Source organism: Lathyrus oleraceus, chromosome 4 (genome assembly GCF_024323335.1).
Source record: "Lathyrus oleraceus cultivar Zhongwan6 chromosome 4, CAAS_Psat_ZW6_1.0, whole genome shotgun sequence".
Classification (NCBI taxonomy): Eukaryota; Viridiplantae; Streptophyta; class Magnoliopsida; order Fabales; family Fabaceae; genus Lathyrus; species Lathyrus oleraceus.
The window spans coordinates 265,913,232-265,936,423 of NC_066582.1; the positions used below are offsets into that span (position 1 = coordinate 265,913,232).

At 36.8% G+C, this 23,192-nt stretch overlaps 2 protein-coding genes across 2 annotated transcripts; both read right to left on the reverse strand.

Annotated features, from left to right (window-relative positions):
• Window positions 1-1,092: 1,092 nt before the first annotated feature.
• LOC127074999 (uncharacterized) lies at window positions 1,093-22,396 on the reverse strand. Its single transcript, XM_051016436.1, has 6 exons — window positions 3,422-22,396; window positions 3,202-3,246; window positions 2,216-2,303; window positions 2,054-2,119; window positions 1,379-1,474; window positions 1,093-1,280 (listed from the first exon to the last, which is right to left on the reverse strand). Exon 1 carries the CDS (start codon window positions 6,248-6,250, stop codon window positions 4,898-4,900), a length of 1,353 nt encoding a protein of 450 aa, XP_050872393.1. The 5' UTR covers window positions 6,251-22,396; the 3' UTR covers window positions 1,093-1,280; window positions 1,379-1,474; window positions 2,054-2,119; window positions 2,216-2,303; window positions 3,202-3,246; window positions 3,422-4,897.
• LOC127136997 (multiple organellar RNA editing factor 6, mitochondrial) lies at window positions 1,668-3,819 on the reverse strand. Its single transcript, XM_051063495.1, has 2 exons — window positions 3,422-3,819; window positions 1,668-1,746 (listed from the first exon to the last, which is right to left on the reverse strand). Exons 1-2 carry the CDS (start codon window positions 3,817-3,819, stop codon window positions 1,668-1,670), a joined length of 477 nt encoding a protein of 158 aa, XP_050919452.1.
• Window positions 22,397-23,192: the final 796 nt, after the last annotated feature.

Genomic DNA, 23,192 nt, shown 5'->3' on the forward strand with positions numbered 1-23,192 from the left:
GATGGCGTTTGTAGAAGCTGGTCTACAACGTTGTACTCACTCTTCTTGATAAGCCTCAGCATCTCATCACATTCTTCATTCACGGTGCCACTTGGGCCAACAGAAGAAACAGGAGTCTTTTGTACAGAGGAGGGTTTAGCAACAGGTGCCGGATTCGGAACATTCACTGCAGTCCCAACCAGACGCTCAGCAGAATCAGAAACATCAGCTCTAGCCTGAGGCTTAGGTGCTGAAAACATGCGACCACTTCGGGTCAATCCGCTCACATCAGCAATATTAACAACGGAAGTCGAAGGCAACGACACTTCTTTCCCATCTTCCACAGCAACGGGATTATATCGGGAGGGAATCGCTTTATCCGAAGAATAAGGCACAGGGCCTGCAGGCTTGATTACCAAAGAATGAGAGACCTTCGGCTTGCTCCCATCATAACGGATGACAACAGGCTCGGGCAATTTGAACACATGCACTACAACAAACAAGACCTTAGACAGCGCTTTTTTTAGCCTTAGACAGCGCTTTAAAGCGCTGTCTAAACCTCCGCTGCTAAAGGTTTAGACAGCGCTTTTTTAAATCTTAAAAGCGCTGTCTAAGCCCCCCCCCCCCCCCCCCCTTAGACAGCGCTTTGGCCAAAAGCGCTTTATAAGACCCTCTTATTTTAAATTTTTTAGGTATACCTTAGACAGCGCTTTTGAAAAGCGCTGTCTAAGCCCCACCCCCTTAGACAGCGCTTTGGCCAAAAGCGCTTTCTAAGACCCTCCTATTTTAATTTTTTTAGGAATACCTTAGACAGCGCTTTTCAAAAAGCGCTGTCTAAGCCCCCCCCCTTAGACAGCGCTTTTGCATAAAGCGCTTTCTAATCCCCCCCTTAGACAGCGCTTTTTACAAAAGCGCTGTCTAAGGTATACGAAAATTTTTGAAGCTTTTGTTTTAAACCACATTTTTTCCAGGTTTATAAACCAGAATTTCTACCTGTTTTCAACCAGATTTTGACAGACAATTATCACATTTTATATATGCCATTTTGGCCTTTTTTTCTACCAATTTTTGACTAACAAATATATATATATACCAATTCAAACCAATTTTGCCTTAAATGTATCAAAATATATACAAATTTATGTACACATTTACAAGTCATAACATATACTACAAATGTACACATTAATTACACAAATTTATGAACAAACATTGAGCTCTATCATGAATTGACACCACTCCTCTTTGATTTCGTCCACTTGATCCTTTGTATAAAATGCACACTTGAATTCATCAAAGTACTACATAATAATATAACATATTTTGAATTAATTCCAACTATTTAATTATATGAGATATGTGTAAATATAAAAATAACTCATAAGTTAGAAATACATACATCGGTGGGAATCTTTAATCGGCCCAAAGCAAGAGTATCTCGCATAAACCTCAACATGAAATACCCGCAATCTATTTGATTACGTTGTTGAGGACACTACATATGAAAAAAAATATATGGATTATAAATCCTAAGTTATAAATGAAAGAACAGAACATGAGGAGGGGAATTCTATGTCAGTCCATTAGCATTCAAAGCTAGACATTACTCAGAGAGTTACCAGCATTGCCAAGATGGACTACTAATAAACATATTCTATGTTATTAATTATCGCTTGCCAAGTGTGTAACTAGAAGAAGAACAATATGACAATAATTTCCTTTCCAGAAGACATTTCAATATAAATGTTAAAAACAAGAGTCTTGTATCTACATAGTTTACAAATTAAAAGGTAAACATAAAATAACCAACTAATTATAAATGAAAAAGAAAAAAAAATCCCAATTGAGACTTGGGGAAAGAAGTGACATCAAGTGATTTAATGTATCACTACAAAATCTGTAAAGCAACAGAACAGGTAAAGAGGGGATTTTATTTAAGTCCATTAGCATTCAAAACTAACCATTACCAATTGGAATGAAATACATAACTTTGCCATGATCGAAAAGAAGTGAACCCATGCAAACTAAGGTAAAACAGTTCAAGTATACAATTAAGAAAACACTAAATCCTTACCGCCATAGTCCTTGTACTCTGGATCAACATATGAATCAGGGAGGACAAACAGAACTCCGGGCAACCCTACTCGAATCAAAACAACAATACAATACACATTACATGATAAACCAATTAAAACTTTTATTGAAATGACCACCCACAGAACTAATAGTCAAATACCTTCCAGCTTATTGGAAGTCTCCTCGTCAATCTCACAACCAAATCCAAAGTGGTCTCATATTCATATCACACACCAATATCCTAATCACTAGATAAAATGATGAACAACAGAACAATTGAGAGAATGAGAGAATTAGAGAGAATTATGATGAATAATGATTATTTTTTATTGATAATCCAACATTAGGTATATATACAAAATACACAAATAGATCCTTAACCTACTAAAGAAAAAATACATTTTCTAACCATGTAACCCGTTGTCCCAAACCTGATTACATGAAACTACTATCTCAAAAATACTGAAAACTGAAGGACGTAACCAATTACACTAATCCTATAAATCCTATAACTAGTTATAGTTTCTTTTGCAGCTAAAAGTGGTGGTAATACCCTACTGTAATAATAGATTACGCCAACTTGAATTATACTTTTTCACAACATATAACATATGTAAGATATTAATTATTTAGCTATATATAAATGGGAGCAAGTAAGTGTAATCTATTCATCGAGCAAATTTTGAACAATTTTGTACCGTTTTTTATTTTTATTAGAAATATATACTAAGAAAATACCAACAAAAGGGAAAGTCATAATCATAATCAAGGTTGGAATAGGATCAAACAAAAGAATAACAGAACAACTAGAGTATGATGAAGGGGGTTAATTTTGTTTGAATAAATTATGTCATATTGATGTGAATATATATTTAGATAATTTTAAAAAAATACAGTATATATTTGGATTTTTAAATAATCTATTTTTCATTTTTTTCATTATATTAATAAACTAAGTAAAAAAGATTTTTAAAAATTAATTGGATTTTGGTCCTCTATTTTGTCCAATTTCCTAAACCATACAAAATTTGAGGATCAAAACTATTATTTATTTAATTAATTAATTTGAAACTTAGACTGAAATGAATAAAATGAATTTATTATTCTATTATTTAATAAATAAATATCAGTCAAAATCCAAAGTACCTCTCACAAGATACATTGTAAATCTTCTTCTTAGCTTCCTATTCACTGAAAACCAAATTACCAAAATTGAAATACAAAAGCCAAAATCAGGTAGAAACAGTAACACCGATCAAGCTAAAACAAAATTTAGGTATCCAAAACATACATTTGTATCACAGACCAGAAGATCTAACATGCAATAATCAGAACCTAAAAAATTAAGCATAAGAAAGTGTTGTACCTTCCAAGAATTTTGGCGAGGGTTTGGACGTAAGCATCAATCATTTGTTGCTTGGTAGCACCTTCACCGCCGGGCTTGTCCATAACGATGAGCCAGTGATTGTAATCGCAACCAGGAAAGAGTGGGGCCATCTCAGTAGGAGGTCGGTCGCTGAAGGAAGAGGAGGAGGAACCCGAGTTTAACGGCGAATAGGACGAGTAACCGGCGCGGCCGACTCTGAAATGGGCTGTCGGAGTAAGAGACTGAAGTATGGCTTGGGACATAGGGAGGATATAACGACGGGTAGTGAGGGGTGAAGGTTTTGACAGCGCACCGGCGGCGGAAGTGGTGGTGGAGAAAACGCGCATTGTGAATTGCGTGGAGAGGCGTCTGAAGGAAGAAGCAACTGCTTTCGCCATAATGGATCTGAGTGAGAATGAAGAGAAATGAGGGTTTTTCGATACTAGGGTTTTTCCTGCTACACTAGATGTAGAACGTAAAACACATGTGTCCTATATATATTATTACATTATTTTAATTAGACCTTAGACAACGCTTTTGTGGAAAGCGCTTTCTAAGGTATGCCTTAGACAGCGCTTTCCAAAAGCGCTTTCTAAACCCCCCCTTAGACAGCGCTTTTGGTTTTAATTTTTTTTTTAATTTAAAGACTTTAGACAGCGCTTTATCAAAAGCGCTGACTAAGGTCTATATTTAAAAGCGCTTTCTAAAAGCGCTGTCTAAGACCCCCCCTTAGACAGCGCTTTCATTATTTTTTTGGAACATTTTCCGTGTTTTATTTTAATTTTAACCTTAGACAGCGCTTTCTTTTAAAAGCGTTGTCTAAGATGCGCTGTTAAAAGTCATTTTTGGCGTAGTGACAGGAGAAATCACATTCACTTCTGGTTCGTCTTCATCAACATTTCTGTTTTGAAGAATCTCAATGGTACCCTCATCCAACAGCTCTTGAAGCTCTTTTCGCACTTGGCGACAACCCAATCTGTTAACAGAGCAGATATGGCATCTGTCATGGTCGTGCTCCATATGACTGTACTGACACAGCAGACGATGCAACTCGACCAATGACTGTCGAATATGGCTTACATATTTGACTTTATATTTGCCAGGGCAACCCTGGACCATGTTAACCGACTTCCCATGCTCGGGCAATGGGTTCTTCGTAACATTGGGGCCTGAGTCCTCAAAGCTCAGAATGCCGCATCTCATAAGGTCTTGCACCTTAGTCTTCAATGGATAGCAGTTCTCTATATTATGTCCCGGAGCACCGGAATGATAAACACAATATTAATCTGGCTTGTACCACCACTGCGGGTTAGCAGGCACAGCCGAAGGCTCTCTGGGAGTAACCAGTTTCCGCTCTATTAAAGAGGGATATAACTCAGCATATGTCATAGGAATTGGATCGAAACTGATCTTTTTCCTATCATAATTCAAATTAGCTTGATTACTGGTGCTGCCACGAGGCGGGTAAGCCTGTTGTTATGGACGATGTTGCTGCTGATACCGAGGTTGTTGCTGATGCTGATTGTTGTCTCTGAAGACAGGTGCTATATGAGCCACCTGGTACTGATGACGCACTGGCTTCCTCTTATCGGAGGATCTTCTAGGTTTAACATGAGATTGCACAGCATGTGCCTCCCCATCTTTCTTCTTAAACGCCCCATATCGTTTAGAAGAGCTTTCATCTTTAGACAACCGTCCTTCCCGGACACCTTCCTCCAAACGCATCCCCATGTTCACCATCTCAGTGAAATCAGAGGGAGCACTAGCGACCATCCGCTCGTAATAAAATGAAGTAAGAGTCTTCAGAAAAATCTTAGTCATCTCCTTCTCTTCCAGCGGAGGAGTGATCTGAGCTGCCAGCTCTCGCCACCTCTGGGCATACTCTTTAAATGTCTCTTTATCCTTCTGAGACATGGCCCTGAGTTGATCACGGTCAGGAGCCATATCAACATTATACTTGTATTGCTTGACGAAGGCTTCGCCAAGATCGTTGAAGGATCGGATGTTTGCGCTTTCAAGGCTCATATACCAACGAAGAGCTGCACCGGACAAACTATCCTGAAAGTAATGAATCAGAAGCTGATCATTATCAGTCTGAGTAGACATTTTCCTGGCATACATGACCAGGTGAGCGAGAGGGCAGGTATTCCCTTTATATTTCTCAAAGTCAGGGACTTTGAATTTGAGAGGTATCTTCACACCGGGAACCAGGCATAACTCGGCAGCAGACTTGCCGAACAAATCTTTCCCTCGGAGGGTCTTCAATTCCTTACGGAGCTCGAGGAATTGGTCATTCATAGCTTCCATCTTTTCATTAACATTTGGGCCCTCAGACGGCTCAGAATGATAGACGGTGTCGTCTACCCTGGGAATGGTATGCACGACAGGAGGAGGCATTGCAAGGACCGGGCTAGATGCCGGCATGGAAGCAAAGGTAGGAGCTGGAATATCAGGCATGAAACCTGGAGGCATACCCCACGGAAACCCGGCTGGCATGGCATGTGGCGCAAAATGAGCACTAGCGGCTGGCACAGTCGAGGACACAACCTCTGATATATCAGTCCTCTGGGGAGGAGTTGCAGGAGGTGGAGAAGGTTGATTCTGAGCAGCCAAAAATTGCTCCATCAGAGCACTCAATCTGGCGACCTCTTCCTTCAGTTCTCTGTTCTCTTGTTCCAACTGAGCCATCACTCTTGCAGAATTGGCTCTGGTATAGTACCGATGAGTCAGCTTGTCTTCAAAATAAATGAAGAGCACAGAGTTAGGCCACGGACAAGAAGACCAAAACGACACCTGCTTATGCAAATGATGCATGCAATGCTTGTGCATATGCTTTGTTTTTTTTTTCAAGGAACTTTTAGGGTTCTATTTGCAAATTTTTGAAATTTAAAGCATTTAATCGCATATGGAAAATATTTCATCAAATATATTCGAGACAAAGAAGTACAGCATTGTTGATTATATTACAAGGGAAAAGGAAAATAACATCCTATGGATCCCTAGAAGCTCGAGATGTTGGAAGGCGAGATACACAAAGCCTCTTGATCTCTCTCTCTCATATGCTGCTTCCATATCTGCTTTCTCCTTAGCAAGTCGATCATACTTCCTCTTCCAGAATTTGGAAGACTGAGGAAGCAGGGAAGTCTAGGTATCATTCGAATCATCTATGACCTGATGCTCGAGGAACTCAATCAGAGCATCCTTCTCCTTGATTTGCTGAAGAACCTCTTCTCTTTCACGGATCCAGGCACGTGAAAGTTCTTCTTCTCTCAACTTCTCTACATCTTGGTTAGGGAGGGTTGAAGGCCCAGCCACAACCCACGGTGTAGGTCTCGGATAATCATATGGCATAAGATACTCAGAAGCTCTCTGTCTGACCCAAGAAGTATACGGCTCCAAAGCAATGTAGTTCTTCGGACCCAACTCATTTCTACCCTTCTTGTGAATCTTGCGCCAAGCGCTGACCATCCTGGCTTTCAGGCCTTGGGGATCTTTACCCTCCTGAAAGAACACACCTTCTAACAGAATGTTATGAGGTTTATCCTTTAGGGGGAACCCAAGCTGACGACGTGCTAAGATAGGGTTGTAGCTTATCCCACCACATGTACCAAGAAGAGGCACATTAGGAAATTCACCACAATAATCAATGATCTGAACTGTATCATACACGCGATCATACCAAGAGATATCGTCATTAGTGAGAGACATAAGTCTCGTAGACCACCGTAGACATCCCTTGTTCTCCTTGAAAGCAACCGTCTGCGGTAAGTGAGAAATAAACCACTTATACAGCAGAGGCAGACAGCACACGATAACTCCTCCACCCTTTGCATTCCTCAGATGCAAAGAGAAATAGGTATCACCTAACAGAGTAGGAACGGGATTAAGAACAGCAAAGATCCTAATTTGTCGATGTTGGGGAACAATACCAAACCGTAGATGAGCAACACAAATAAAGCCTCAAAGGCATCCTCACTCATGGCCTTCCCATAAACGGTGGCTTGAGCAATGAGGAAATCAGAAGGAAGACCCTGAATTCCACCTTTGGTGGTCATATGCGCTTCAATCAGGGATTCATCTATGTGCAACAAGTCTGCGATCTCTCGAGAAGTCGGAATACTCTCTAAGCCACTGAACGGCACCTGATCCAGAATAGGAATACCCACAAGATGAGCATACTCCTCAAGCGTAGGCAACAGCTGAAAGTCCGGAAAAGAGAAACAGTGATACAGAGGATCATAGAACTGCGCCAAAGTACTCATCAACCCCTCGTCCACCTGAGTAGTCAACAGAGGCAGAAGCTTCCCATAACGAGCTTTGAAACCCAAGGGATCTAATACATAAGATGTCAGATTCCTTAACTCTTTCACATCGGGCTGTCTAAAGCTGTACTTCTTTGTATGCCTTTTTGGTCTTTCCATGTCTGAAAATTTTGCAAATAAACCCTTTAAGTTCCTTGAAAATTTTCTGATTCTTCTGATGACATGAATGCAGATGAATGCATGAATGTATGAATGCATGAATTTATGAATGCAACAATCACACTCAAGGATCAAGCAAATCACACCAGACAAAGGTCATGGGAAAGCTCATAGCATCCTTAATATCAATCATCCATTTTGGTGGATTATGGTTTTCACCTTATCGACACCCAAGTTCCATTGATATTAACGATACATGAACCGGCTCAATCATCCTTAATATCAATCATCCATTTTGGTGGATTATGGTTTTCACCTTATCGACACCCAAGTTCCATTGATATTAAGGATGTCTGAACGACTCAACCACGAATCACGGGTTTGTTGCGAGTCACGAGCATGGAGTCTCGGTTAAGAACCACCCAAAGGGAGTGTACTAGGGTTTAAACCTGCCGAACATGTTCTACCAGAGGTTCCCATATTCATCATCCCATCTTTCGAATATTATCGGAGGAACGAATACTCGTATTCCAAAAATATTCTCAAGAGAGACTCTTATGAGTGTAGTATCACGTAACAATCGTATTAGATCTTACACCTGAACGACCTCCGCACTACGTCCTAAAAATAGGCCAAGATGGGCTTGGTAAACTAAGGTCCTTGGCTTCTAAGGCACATGATTGAAAGAATAATGCCTAACCACAAATAACTTGTGTGACATTATTAATCCAACATGACCTCCACCAAGTGAATGGACTCGCAAGTCAACTTGTTAAGGAATACTCCACACAAGTCGACAAGACTATGCCATTCTCCTATCCTAAGGTGCACTCGAGTTCGGGTATAGAACTCATCTCACAGAGATCACCAAGCAAACAAGCAATTGTATATCAAGTAATTCAAACATTACAATCAATACAGTTATCCCAAATTGTACAAAAATATGTCAAATAACAGATAAACAAATATCATACAACAAGGGCGAAAAGTAGGCAAAACCACCAAGGAGAACTCCCCAGCAGAGTCGCCACTTTTCTGTAGCGGTGTATTCGTCACCTTATGATTTATTGATTAAATCAAAAGAAAAGCATACAAAGAATCGAGTCGCCACCGCACTTTTATTTATCCAAAGGAATGGCTAAAAAGCGAACAAAAGCCTAAGAAGTTTTACACATAGAAAACTAATGAAAAGATCAGAGATCTGGGTAAGGGGTTAATTACGCAAGGGGAAGGTGTTAGGCACCCAAAACGTCCTAGGTACTCCTAGGGAGCCCTTTTCACACTTGTTGTACGAAATGTTATTTGTTTATGAAATATTTATTGTGCAAACATGGATTGAAGGGATGGGAAAAGAATATACATGTTATTATTTTTGTGTTTGAACGGATGAACGCGTTGCCTACGTACCTTTCTATGGAAGGTAAGGATCAAAACACCGTAGTTCGGCTAAAAGATTTCCAAAATATGAGTGGATTCATTTTAAAACAAAAGCCCTAAGGTCTTTCGTTATCCACGGGAGAAAACTCAACCTTATACAAACAACAAGTCCACCATGTGAGAAAAGCTTTAACTTGCTAGTGAGGGGTTAACCCTATAATAAGCAAGGAAGTCTTACAATTCAATCACTAAGGACAAAAGGTGAGATTAACATCAACCAACTAGGATAAATCAAACCTATGGCTAATGTGTGAAAACTTATCAAGAATGAACAAAGCCACAAAACAATTGAATGAGTGAAATTAACCAATTAGGATTTATTCACAAAAGAGGGTCAAAGCATGATTAGAATTCAATTCACAAGAAGTATTATGAAAATGAAGTTTGAAAAAATCATAGGCCTAAGGCCTAGGTTTCTAATTTGAAAACAAATGAAGATGTTTGCGCAATAGTTTTCAAGTTTTGGATTAGCATGCACATGGAGGTTTAAAGGAACAAAAGGTGGGAGGGTGAGGAAGTAAAACTTCTTAGATGTTCACCTCTTGAAATCATATGTAGATGATTCAAGTGATTCCTTTGGAATAAGGCAACAATGCAACTAAGCAAATGAAAAAGGGATACCGGATGCCAATCAATGAACTTACACCAATCTCACAAACAAACATGGATATCGGATACCAATCAATGGATTTACACCAATCTCCTAAAACAAAAGAAGCAATGATACCAGATGCCAATCAATGGACTTACACTAATCTCACAAAACAAAAAATGGATACCAGATGCCAATCAATGGACTTATACCAATCTCCTAAAGCACAAACAAACATGGATACCAGATGCCAATCAATGGACTTATACTAGTCTCCCACCATATCATAGGAACAACTGCCAAGTAATGGACTTATGCTTGTCTCCTCCATGGACAAAGCAAAATGCTACAAAGCAAATTTTATGAAATGATATACAAATGATGATGATAAATGCACAAAGGCATAGTCAAGCAAATATGCACAGATGAATCAAGTAAGCAGACAATCAAGTCAGTTAGCACACACTATATACAATCAATTAGGCTCAAGCAAGGTTAGACTTTTCAGTCAACTGGAATGGGGTATTTTGTGCTCTTAACCCTAACATTGAGAGTTAGGATGAAGTAGATGAAATGGAGACGAGGGGTGTGCCTCATAGCTCTTATCCCTGGCATGGGAGAGCTTTAAACAATAGAAAGTGTGGGAGTTCAGAAAGTTGGAACTCTTCTCCACAAATGATCTGACTCTATAAGATCTTGGGTTATTATTCACCATGCATCAACACATGGTGTGAGCAAGGTGAATGACACACTGAGTAGCAGGAGATGGATTACACATCTCTTTTATCTGCCGATTGCCTCATAAGAGGACTTTTCCTGCTTGGCACAAAAAGTAAACAATCACAAGCATTGCCTCTTAAGGAGGACTTCAGACAGGTGCCTGCCCACATAACAGGACAGGTCTTCCAGACTACATGAAGAAGAGAGGTTATACCTAAGTGGTTAAGCAACCAAGCAAAAGCAAAGTTCAAAATGAACTTAAAGCAATTATGTACCTGTGAAAACGTCAAACAAATCAGTACAAAGTTCAGACAACCAAACAACAGTCAATAAGCAACAAATAATCCCACTGTACACAATGTGTAAGCCAAAGGTCAAACTCAAATGAGTTAACATCAGCCTACAAAACACACAAAGATTAGTAATCAAAGGCAGACATCAATGCTCAAATGATGGAGCATCAACAAATATGGAACTTGGATGTTTAACCTGAAATCAAAGCTCAAATGTGAGAGGCAAACCACTAGGTCAAAGCCTAGGGTCAAAGGTGGAGAAAAAATTTGAAACAGAAGCTTAAAATTAACATGAATCAACTTCAAACCCATCTTGAAACAATCCAAAAGGTCTCACATCAATATCATATACCAAAAGCATTTCATGATCAATTGAAGTTCAAGGCAATTTTAAAGCTCAAATGTGATCAACCAGAATGAAAAATTTCAATTAAATCAGAAATAATTCAAATAATTCCAAGAAAATTCATGCTTATTCACAACATCCGTAACATGCATCACACACAAAATCAGAGCAATTGGAGATGATTTGGCAAGGCAAACACATCACCTAAGTTGAACATCAAAAGGTGTGACACAAATTGTCATACCAACTTAGAACAATCATAAAACAGAAATGATAAATGGTAAAAATACCAAATCAACACCAAAATGTCAAGCAAAGAGTCTAGTTTCATCATGCAAATTTTCAGTTTCATTGGATCAAAGACCAGCATTTCACAAATGTATAAGCAAGGCAAGGTCAAAATGAGACATATGATCAAATAACCCAGCACCAATAAAAATCCAGCCACGCATAATTTTGGAAATTATGATCAAAAAATAATAGACAAACAGAGGAACCAGTGGCAAAAAATTGGGTATTTTTTGGATCAATTTTCAATTTAATATGAATTTTTGAAGTTTGGAAAACAATGTTGAAATAAAATGGATAATGCATATGGAAATTGGAGGGAAAAATTAAATGGATTTAAGTTTGAAAATATGCAGCATGTGATACGCGTATGGTGCATAGTGATACGCGTATGGTGCATAGTGATACGCGTATGGTGCACAGTGATACGCGTATGGTACGCGGTGGTTTCCACCATCTTCTTCGCGAAGACAGCAGAGCTACAGTGCATGTGTTCAGAAAATTTTCCAGAATTTCGCAAAAAATGATATCAACAGAAAGCTCTTCCAATGGAGAATACAGATCAATCAACATCTAATCCTAATTCATCAAGATTAAAGAGAAACGAGCAAAAACATTTTGACATGTCAACCTTTAGTCAAGCATAACTCATTCGTTTCTCATACATTTCGCACGAATTTTATATCAGATTAATCAGCATGAAAAGCTCTACCTAAACATGGCAATGGATTGAAGAATTAAGAGATTCGAGTTTTTACCTCTTGAAGAGCAGAACAATAAAGCCGGCGATTCAAGCTCCTAAAGTGTCCAGATCCACTCCTATATCGATGACTTGAAGCTTTATGGAGAAATTGGAGCTTGTAGTGGCTTAGATCTTGATTAATTTTCCACTTCCATCTTCATGAATTTGCTTGGAGTATGCTTGATTTCTGCTCGAATCCAATGATCCAATGCTTGATTCTTCATCCACTACACTCAATAAACCAGAATATGGAAGAAAAATGCTATGCTATGTGGAGAATTTTCAAGTTTCGATTGAGAGAAAATTTTGGAGGGAAAAAGTTTCTAGATCCAAAAATGGTGAAAAAGTGATTAACCCCCCTAATTTTGTTATGATTAGAGTATTTATATGATGTACTAATCATCTCTTAATCCAAATTAATCATGCTTAGTTGAAATTAATTGAAAAACAAGGTGTTTGGCAAAACTTGATAATTGCATGGTGCATGGCATGCACACGTGAACAGTGCCATGCAGCTGATCATTTTCACTCAAAATCATCTTCCAAACACAATGGAAATGGTAGAAAGTTCTCATGTTGCACCATATTTTAATTTTGCAATTTCCCTCCAAAAAACCAATAGATTAACAAGTGATCATGTGACGACAATTCGTGTAATGTGATGCATGATTTGGAAAATAGAGATCAAAAGGAGAATATTGCAAAAAGAACCACTCATTTTGGAGCTTTGGTTGAGAAGTTATGCCCATTTGAAGTTCCATGCATAGTTTGCCATGTTTTGATAATATCTCCTTAACCACACATGAGAAATTGATGATCTTGGACTTTTTGGAAATGGGAGAGAAAGATCTACAACTTTCATGTTCAACAAAATTTCATTTGAAGCTTTTTTGGTGATGTAATTTGAAGTTGAAGTTAGGCTAAAACCTTTCCATTTTTGGCAAATTCAAATTATAGGTCACTTTCTATTTTTGGAAAGTTTTGACCTGACTTTAAATTCTTCAATGTTGATGATTGAAATGTCAAATGAGACTTGTTTGAACATGAATGAAGTATTTCTAATCACTTCCCACCTCCAAATCCACAATTGACTTGGCAGTTGACTTTCTAGGTCTTCAGTTGACTGGGAAATGTTCTGATGAAATTCAAGCCTCTACCACTTGGGATTTTGCTTCAAAATGACATCATGGTTCATGTGAACTCTTGATAGTGATTATGGGGTCCAAATTCTCCAGAATGGCCACCATCTATTGCTCAATGAATGCCTTTGACTGCTTTGACCTATTATTGCTTCATCTGCAAGACAAAGGTTAGATGACATATTTTTGTACTTTTAGTTAGTGATAAAAAGAAAAGCAATGATATACAAATGCAAAACATGCTTGGTGATCAAGAACCACTCTCAAAAAGATAACCAACCCACAGGGAAGGAAGCAAGGTGCACCATGATCCTTGAGGCAATGAAATGATATGATATGATGTCATGAGGGATCTTAGGGGCAAAATTGGGGTCTTACACCTTTCACCAAGGAGCTCCCGGCCATGATATTGAGAATTGTTACCCATTGAAGTATGAGGTACATAAGCTAGTGAAGAGTGGGATGGTGTCCTTTGAGGACCGTGTGCCAAATGTGAAAGCTAACCCATCGCCCGCTCATGGTAATTCCTCTGTTAATATGGTAGATGGTTGTTTGGGAAATTTCTGAGTCTTCGATGTGCGACGTATTCGTAGGCCCTTGGTAGAGATGCATAGGACCCTGTGTACCATTAGTGATTGTGAGCACGACCATGATGGTTGTGCAATTTGTAGCATGAACCCCCGTGGGTGTTTGATCATCAAGAGGGATATCCAGAAGTTGATGGATGAGAATGTAATCCAGATTCAACAGTCTAGGGATATAAATTATGTGAATGTGTTTGTTCTAGTGTTTAGAACCCCTGAGCGGGTAGTAATTCAGTTTGATAGTAGCAGCAGTAACGGCGTCAATAGATCACATGGTGTACGTTCTAACATGATTTCAACATGGTGTATGTTCAATTATGGATCAGATCACATCATCTCATGGGTCTAGCACACGCCCATACAACCATGCAAAGGGGAATTTCAAAATTTGCCAAATTTGGAGTATGCAAAAATCAATCTCATGGCCTATAAATAAGACCCTCATTCCTCAGAATTAAGGACCTCATGCCCAAGCTTTGAACCTGTAATCTCAAACCCTCACCATTGAGGCATAAACTTGAAAATTTTCTTTGAAAATTGAGTTTCAATTCTCCATCTGTTTTAAGATTGAAACTTCAAGAGTCCATCCCTTTCTTTGATTCGTTTCACTTCCATCAAACATCTGAAGAAAGGCCAAGCATAATTGAAAGCAGGATCGTGCCAATCTGAAGCTCCATTGAAGGTGGTTTTTCATAATTTTCCTCTCTTTGATTCTCCCTCAATTCTTCACTATTCTTGTTTATTTTTGGTTATCTTAAGTCCTATCAATGTAGGCAAGAAGATTGAGTTGCTTTGAGGTCAAATCGAAGCAACTCAGTTCATGATCCTAAAAATTCAAATCCCTGTATCTTCTTATATACTTGGAATTGGACAAAATTGAGGTCAGATTCAAGCTCCTGAGCATTTTTTTCTTTAAATACATGTCCTTATTTTTCATTTGGGTGATGGTTGATGGTGGAACAGTCCGGTGAGATCCGTCGGAGAAGAAGACCAGAGCCCTAGCTTCGGTGGTGTGTTGTCACACATCTCAGCCATAGGATCCAGTTGAAATGTTTTAATCTCATCCCTTGCTTCTGATTACCAAGCGTGTGGCGCAGTTGACTAAGGTGTTTATGGAACGCGTGCGTTTGGCCATCAGATCTGCCACCTCAATTAATGAGGGAGATCTGATGGCCCTCCTTTTTTTGATTTTCTGGTATTTGTGTTTAATCCATTTATTTTAATTAATTCATATCAATTTCATTTTTAATCCAAAAAATATGGGACTTTCACCAAAAAAATTCAAATATTTTCCTCTTTCATTTTCTGAATTAAAATTATTTTTTGGATTAATTTTGATATTTTTCATGAATTAATTGTTTTTTTGTATATATTTTTAGTTGTTTAAAAATACTGCTGACTTTTCAAAAATTATGAAATTCTTTGTCTAAGGTCCTTTGACCTTGTTTGACCTAGGATAAATCTCTTGGCCATTTATTTGGTGTTTTGAAGAGGTTTTAGGTTTTTTATCACACATAATTGAATTTAAATGCATTTTAATTTGATTTTTAATTTATTAATTGTGTAGAAATTATGTTGAGCAATTTTTATTGACTTGTGAAGTTTGAATATGTGTTTGGGCCTTCGTCAAGGTTGATTTGACTTTTGTTGGAATAAAATCATTGGATTTAGGGGATTGATGAAATGTATATTTCATCTCCCAAAATGAATGAATGATTTTAATTTGATAAAATTTCTCCCATGACCAATTTGTGTTTGTCTCATCTCCCCTCCATATTTATCTTCAATCCCATTCTATCTCATCCCTTTCATTGACCAATGAAGTCTCAATATCCTAAGGTTAATTGGTTCATCAATAACTTCATGTTAGATGAACCAATACAAGTACGGATGAGATTAGGTCCATCCTTTGATCATTTTCTTTTTCTGTGTGGTATGTTTTGGGAGTATGGTTCATTATACCATATCTTTAACATGTATTAAAAACAAAATTTCTATTGTCCAACCTCAGATAGTTGTGACTTATACCTAAGTCCAATTACGATTGCTTAACATAGTGCTAAATTTTGACCCAAAAGGCATAGCATTCTAGTAAGTGAGATTGTAAGTCTTCCCCCTTTCATGGTATTGTATGAAAACTTGACCTTTTTTCCTTCCTTTGGAAGATGTCTTGGTTCAAGGATCCATGATTGTGAATAGAGAGTTAAGTGTTCTCCAAAGAACAACTTAATTAATTGAAAAGCAAAACTTCACTAACATCTAATTAACTAACATTTGACTAACTTTTCTTATTATTGCTTTTAATTTCAAGTCATTTACTTTATGCAATTTAAATTCAAGTCATTTACCATTGCATTTTCCCTTTTACATATCATTTAACTTGTTTATATTTATGCCATTTTCACTTTGCTCACTTGAGCTATATATTATGATTGTATATATTTGTTTATGTATCTTGTTTGTGTTTGTGGTCTTAGGACCTTAAAAATACCTAATAAACAACAAAAAACCATAAAAAAAATATTTGTGTGGTCTGTTGGATTTGATCTGAGCTTTAGACTTAGAATTAGGCAACATTCCCTATGCAAAAGGACTTGGCCAATGCCAAAATTTCTAAAACCAAGTTATTGTGATTTGAGCTTTCATTTGATATTAGTATTGGGATCCACTTGAGTTCATCTGCTACATGGTCTTGATGCAAATGTTACTTTGAACCTGTGTCTAATGCCTTATTCTGAGTTATTCAAGGAGTATGTCATCTGATACATGGGAATATTAAAAAGAAGACTACAATGTTGCTTGCTTGGATGTGGCTATCTTTATTTGATGCCTTACTCTTCATCTTGCTACTTGCTTACTGATATTGCTTGATTTAAAGTCCAAAGGAAAAGTGGGTTTCTATATGGCATTCTTGTTTATTGGATTGCATCTCATTGGTCAGATCTTTTCAACTCTTAACTTTTAAATTTTTGCTTTGGACTAGTCTCTTCATCTCCTCTCATTTCTTAATTTTCAAATCTCTCCCCCCTTTCAAAATCTTCTTTGCTTGTGATTTCTAAACTTAGACTTTATTGCAAAAATTAGAAACTTTGGCCTTATGTCATTGCATTTTTTTTACACTCTTTTCTTAATCAAACTTGTAAATGAACTTAATAATATTGGCTTAAAATTTCAAAAGACAAAAAAAAATAACACTCATCCAAACTCTTTTAGGCCCATTTGTGCCTCTCTTAAATTTAATTTTTTTTTAAAAGCAATTCACTCACTTTGAAATTGATACCACGAACTACGAGGTTTTGATCCCTCATTTTTATATTGGTACGTAGGCGCAAGTCCGAAGGTCTTGTCAAACACAAAAATATAATTAATGAACTCTTTTCTCACCCCCACACTCTATTTATTGCAAACATCATTTTATACCAAAACACATACACACATAAAAAAGGGCTCCCTAGGAGTACCTAGGACACTTTGGGTGTTAATACTTTCCCTATGTGTAACCAACCCCCTTACCTGTAATCTCTGGAATTTTATTAGTTTTGATTTGAAAACTTCTTATCTTTGGGTTTTGTTCGTACTTTTCCCTTTTCCTTTGGAAAAAATAAAAGCGCGGTGGCGACTCTGGTTTTATTGATGTTAAGTTTATCCGTAGCTTAATGGTCATGAATTTACCGCTACAAGTTTTGGTCGGCACAATCAAATTGATATCTGGCTTAGAGCTTGACATGGTGTCGCGACAAAATTGTTCCTGGACGAGCGACTAAGTCATCTACTCCATGCAACCTATTTTCTGTGCTTCAGCTCTTGCACAATCATTCTTCTTCACGAATTCCTTTCTCTCTGTTACTCTCCTTCATTCATCTGTTGATTGGCATAATCAGTTATAGGGTATCAAGATTTCATCTCGCGCGTAAGAAGTGAAATCAGAACTCATAAGCAGAAGGGAAAGTGAAGGTAAGCCAAATTTGAGAAAGATTTGTATCGCACCTATTTGTAATTGAAAGTCCAATCAGGTATGTTTCCTTGTTCCTATTCCACTTTGCTGGTTAGGTATGCATAAATGAGTTAAAGCATTAGATCTCAGGGACTATGGGTGTTCAAAACCAAACCAACCCAATAGAAAACCGCAAACCAAACCAAACCAAATCGAAACCGCAAAAAACCGCATTTGGTTCGGATTCGTTTGGGTCATTTTTTAATAAAACCGCACGGTTTGGTTTGGTTTGTGGTTTGTATTTTACAAACCGAACTAAAACAAACCAAACCGCATTATGTTACAACCCAAAGTTCACTTATCTCACATCCAACCCAAACCTCAAACCTAGTATGTCTTAACCTTACAATTACAAACGATTTTCTCTTAATCACACTTAGGGTTTCAATTTCAACCTTCTTAAATCTATCACAGTAGTATCACACATTCTTCTCATCTTCTTTTCCATGTAGGTATCGCCTATTCTACTCTAATAAGTCCTCTATTATGTTCTTTCTTTTTTATCTTTTATGTTACTATTTTCTCTTCCAATTACGTTTTTATTGCACTTTTCTTCTCAATCTCGCATCTCTTATGTTCTTTTTTTCATCTTCTCTAATCTCTCATCTCATATGTTTTTTTTTTATGTTTTATTATAATGTCTTTGATATTATTTTATGCTACTATTTATATTTGTCTTTTATTCCACTTTTGTCTAATCTGGTTTTTTGTATATTGAATGAAACATTTTTGTCTAAATATGATGAAATTTGATGTTATTTAGTAATATATGAATGACTAAACACAAAGTTATATCATTATTTATAGGAGTATATATGGCTCAATAAAAATATTATAAAAAACCGAACCAACTGAACTAACCCAAACCGCATTGATTTGGTTTGGTTTGGTTTGGTTTTATTTCTAAAAGTCAACCGAACCAAACCGAACCACATACTTTTTTCTCTTGCAGTTCGGGTGATTTTTATCGCAAAACCCGCCCAAATCGCACCGCGAACACCCCTACCAGGGACTCTTTTGATCTCGACGTCACGTTTCTCAATGTTGTTCTTGAGGAAAAGAATCGAGATTCAATCACCACACAACTCCTCTACAATACGATAGAGCGATCTTCATCGTTATCCGGTTTATGAACGAGGATGTTAATAGGATAGTGCGGATGTTGATAGCAATGAGAAAGCTGGAAGATTATTGTATTCAACTCGTGTTTTGAAACTTGTAGGCTGAGAAATGTGAGGGCATTGACGATGACGACGTGAAGATGATGAACGTGAAGCACACGGCGATATCTCGAGGGTTGAATGTTAACGAAGATGCAAGTGGAGATTTGGAACGTGAGGAGGTTGCGAAACGAAGAATCACTTTTTTTTATTTTCCATGAAAAGCACTTTTTTTAGGTTGGCTTGTGTGTAGAGGCGCATTGTCGTTTGATGCAATACAACTTCTTCTCCTTATCGCCTTCTTTTCATTTGTTTGTGGCGTACATTAGGTTTGGGCCTTATGCTCAAACACTTTCTTCATACACACCTTGTTTGCTACACATACCCCTGCTATGAGACTGGGATTCACGATGGGCCAAGCTCCCCGGGCCCAAGCAAAATCTTGTTATGTGCTGACTAAATGCTCCATTTTGTGTTGGATATTCTAAGGTCATTCTGCCTGTTTCTAAGTATTCTAAATATTGTTTTAAGAATAATCATAATTAATTAGGTTGATTTAGAATCTTAATTAATTTAAGTGTTCTTTATGAAATAAATGATTAATTAGATTTTTAGATTACTAAGTTTAAATTAGGGTATGTTTAGACATTGTTTTGACTAGGATGATTAAGATAACTGAATTTCGTTAGAAACTTTAGGTAGAAATTTAAGTAATATTAGGCCTAATATAGTTTTAATTAAATGTTAATTTTAGATTTAGAATTAGAATGCTAAATAGGTTAATTAATGAGTTAATTAATTTTAATTGAATCTTGTTTGTTAGAAATTAGTCAATTTTTAGGATATGACTATTTTTCCCTTAGGGCCTAAATCTTGATTTTCAATGCATGATCCCTTAGTTTAGGGATTTAATCAGATTTGTCGGATTCAATAGATTTATTATTGTATATAATTCAACTATTATTTTTCCCACCGATTAACATTGACCAAAGGTTGCTTTGGTCAACCAAATCCTTTGTAAATGTGTTGTAAGCCCATAGCCTACTTCAAGTGATCAAAAGACCCTTGATCAGTTGACATGACAAGTTCATTAGTCTCGAACTATTATGGATATATTGAAGCACTGGAGCTTAAGACCTCAAGGTTTAAATACAAGATCAAGACTTCAAGTCAACATCAATCAAGCATGGCTAGCAAAGTGGACTACATTCTCAAGCACAACAAAGGTGTCAACACTTGACAAGTGGGATTAAAATTGTAAGCTATAAGCCTTAAGCAATGAGGAATGATGAGACAAAGTTTCTCCTATCCTTGTCTAGAATGACTTTGCGTATGGGGTGTATGCCCTAGCTATTCAAAGCACTCGCCCTTGTTCATAAACTTTAGTGCAATCTTAAATCATGCAATTGACAAGTATTCTTCAAGCAAGCATCAATAATTCAACACTTTAATAGTGAAGCACCATTGCACATTAATCATTTCTTCCTTAGTGGATCATTAATCATACTCCCTTTGACATTCAAATATCCTTTGGATCAATTCCCTTGTAATCAAGTCTTTGAATCATAATCAATCAACTCAATCATTGTTTGCCTCGTCAGTCCTCTTGTGCTTTGGCAAATCCCTACTCATTGTGCGCCCCATCAGTACTCTTGTGCTTAGGCCCACTTCACTCAATCGTTATGAGCTTTATCAGTCCTCTTGTGCTTAGGCCCACTCTATTTAATCAGTGTCTGCCTCGTCAGTCCTCTTGTGCTGTGGCAAACCCCCTAATCTTTGCTTGTCTTATAAGACCTCTCGTGCTTAGACGAAGTTCTTTCCTTGTAAATCCTCTCGTGTGTAGGCCAATCATTTTATAATCTTTGTCTTATAAGACCTCTCGTGCTTAGACGAAGCTCTTTTGCCTTGAAAATCCTCTTATGTATAGGCCAATCATTTCATAATCATTTGTTCGTCTTATAAGACCTCCCGTGCTTAGACGAATCTTTGGCCTTGTAAATCCTCTCATGTATAGGCCAATCATATATCGTTTGTCCTTGTGGTGGATCACAATTATTGGGTTATTACCATACTCTTGCTTGTTAAGCAACTTATCTTGCCTCTTGACAATCAATATCGTTCCCTTTTGTTTTCATCCATAGTAAGTTGAATTATGATTGCTCTAATTTTCACATTGCACAATGAGAATACTTAGGCACGTGGGTTTGAATCCTCTGCGAGCATACTTATTTATTACTCCTGCCTTAAGGCATTCCTCCATTCATCTCCATGTACATTCATACTCTACTTTCATTCACTATATGTGATATACTAGTATCTTTGATCAAAATACACTACCTCTCTGTGCCTCATCTTGCGTCACCTTGTGAACCAAGAGATGTTTAGATCACTCCCAAACACTTATTTCTTCGTATTTTTGGCCTTACCCTATAGCGGCAGCCATGCTAGCCCACGTACTGGTAAAAGCCACCTTACCCTAGGGTTCATGTTTTCACCCTTGTTGGAGTTCAAAACACAAATTCTTTGGTTCAAACCATATTGTTATCACAATTCTTTTCACCTCCCACCACTAGTTCTTTTAACTATGGAGCTCTGAATTCCTCATCGCACTATGAGGATACGTAGGCATGAAGGCTTCAATCCTCGCCGAACACTTTATCTATTTATCTTCCTTTTCCCATTCTTTCGTGAGTGATCTTTAGATATCATACCTATTCGAGCGAGAACAATCAAAATGATTCTCATGTAGTACGATGTATGTTAGGGGTGCTAATACATTTCTCTTGCATAACCGACTTCCTTACCCAGCATATCTCTTTTCCCGGAGTTTTATAGATGTTTTCCCTTTCCTTCGAGAATAAATAAAGTTCGATGGTGACTCAATTGTAGAGTCGTCAGATGTCACTACTGGAAAAATAACAAAGTCGCCACCATTCTTTATTTGTTCTTAAGGAACAAGAAAATATAGCTAAAACATATTAACTAAAGGTGAGATACGGGGTTCGGGAGTCAGTTAAGTAAGGGGAAGGTTTTAGACACCCCTTACCTCCATTATACTCAATGACATCCTCCTTTACTTCTAGGATTAGTGTGTGCTTAAAGATGTTTGCTTGATATTTATTAATTGTTTAATTATTTATTTATTTACAAAAATATTTTATTATTTTAATAAGGGAAGCCCTAAAAAATTATTTTTGATTATTGTACTCACTAGAGTCTTACAACTCTATGCCTACATACCCTCAAATGTATTGAAGGATCAGAGTCTCGTAGTTCGTCTTAAAAAATGTTGGTTGGTTGATTATTTTTATCCCTTGAAAGTTCTCACGCATCGGGGACGGAGAAATAATTGATTTTGAAAAATGCCTCAATACACTAGGGCAGAGGACTTATAGTTTGAGGTGAGGTTAGATTGATTTTATCCTAATTGATTATTTGCAAAAATATAATTATTAATTTATTTGAGAAAATAAATTAAAAAGTAATTATATAAACATAAGTATTATATCCCCTATCCATAATTATTTTTATCACTTAAAACCTAAAATTTCCTTAGAGATTTATCTCATGATTATCCCCATTATTGATTAACAAAAAAAGTATAATACTTAATTTATTTATGAAAATAAATATTATATATTTATACGACATATCCCTTTTGATTGATTGAAGAAAAAATTTAACGTGTGTATATATATATGTATATATATACATATATATATATATATATATATATATATATATATATATATATATATATATATATATATATATATATATATATATATATATATATATATATTATATATATATATATATATATATATATATATATATATATGTTTATCCCTTGATTTATCCCTTATTTTTATCTCTTGTTTTTATCTCTTATTTTTATCCCTAAAAATTATTGTAGAATTTTATCCCATTTAACTATTTGCAAAAATATAATTATTAATTTATTTAAGAAAATAAATTAAAATGGTAATTATATAAACTCAAGTATTATATCTCTTATCCCTAATTTTTTATCCCTAAAACCCTAAAAATACATC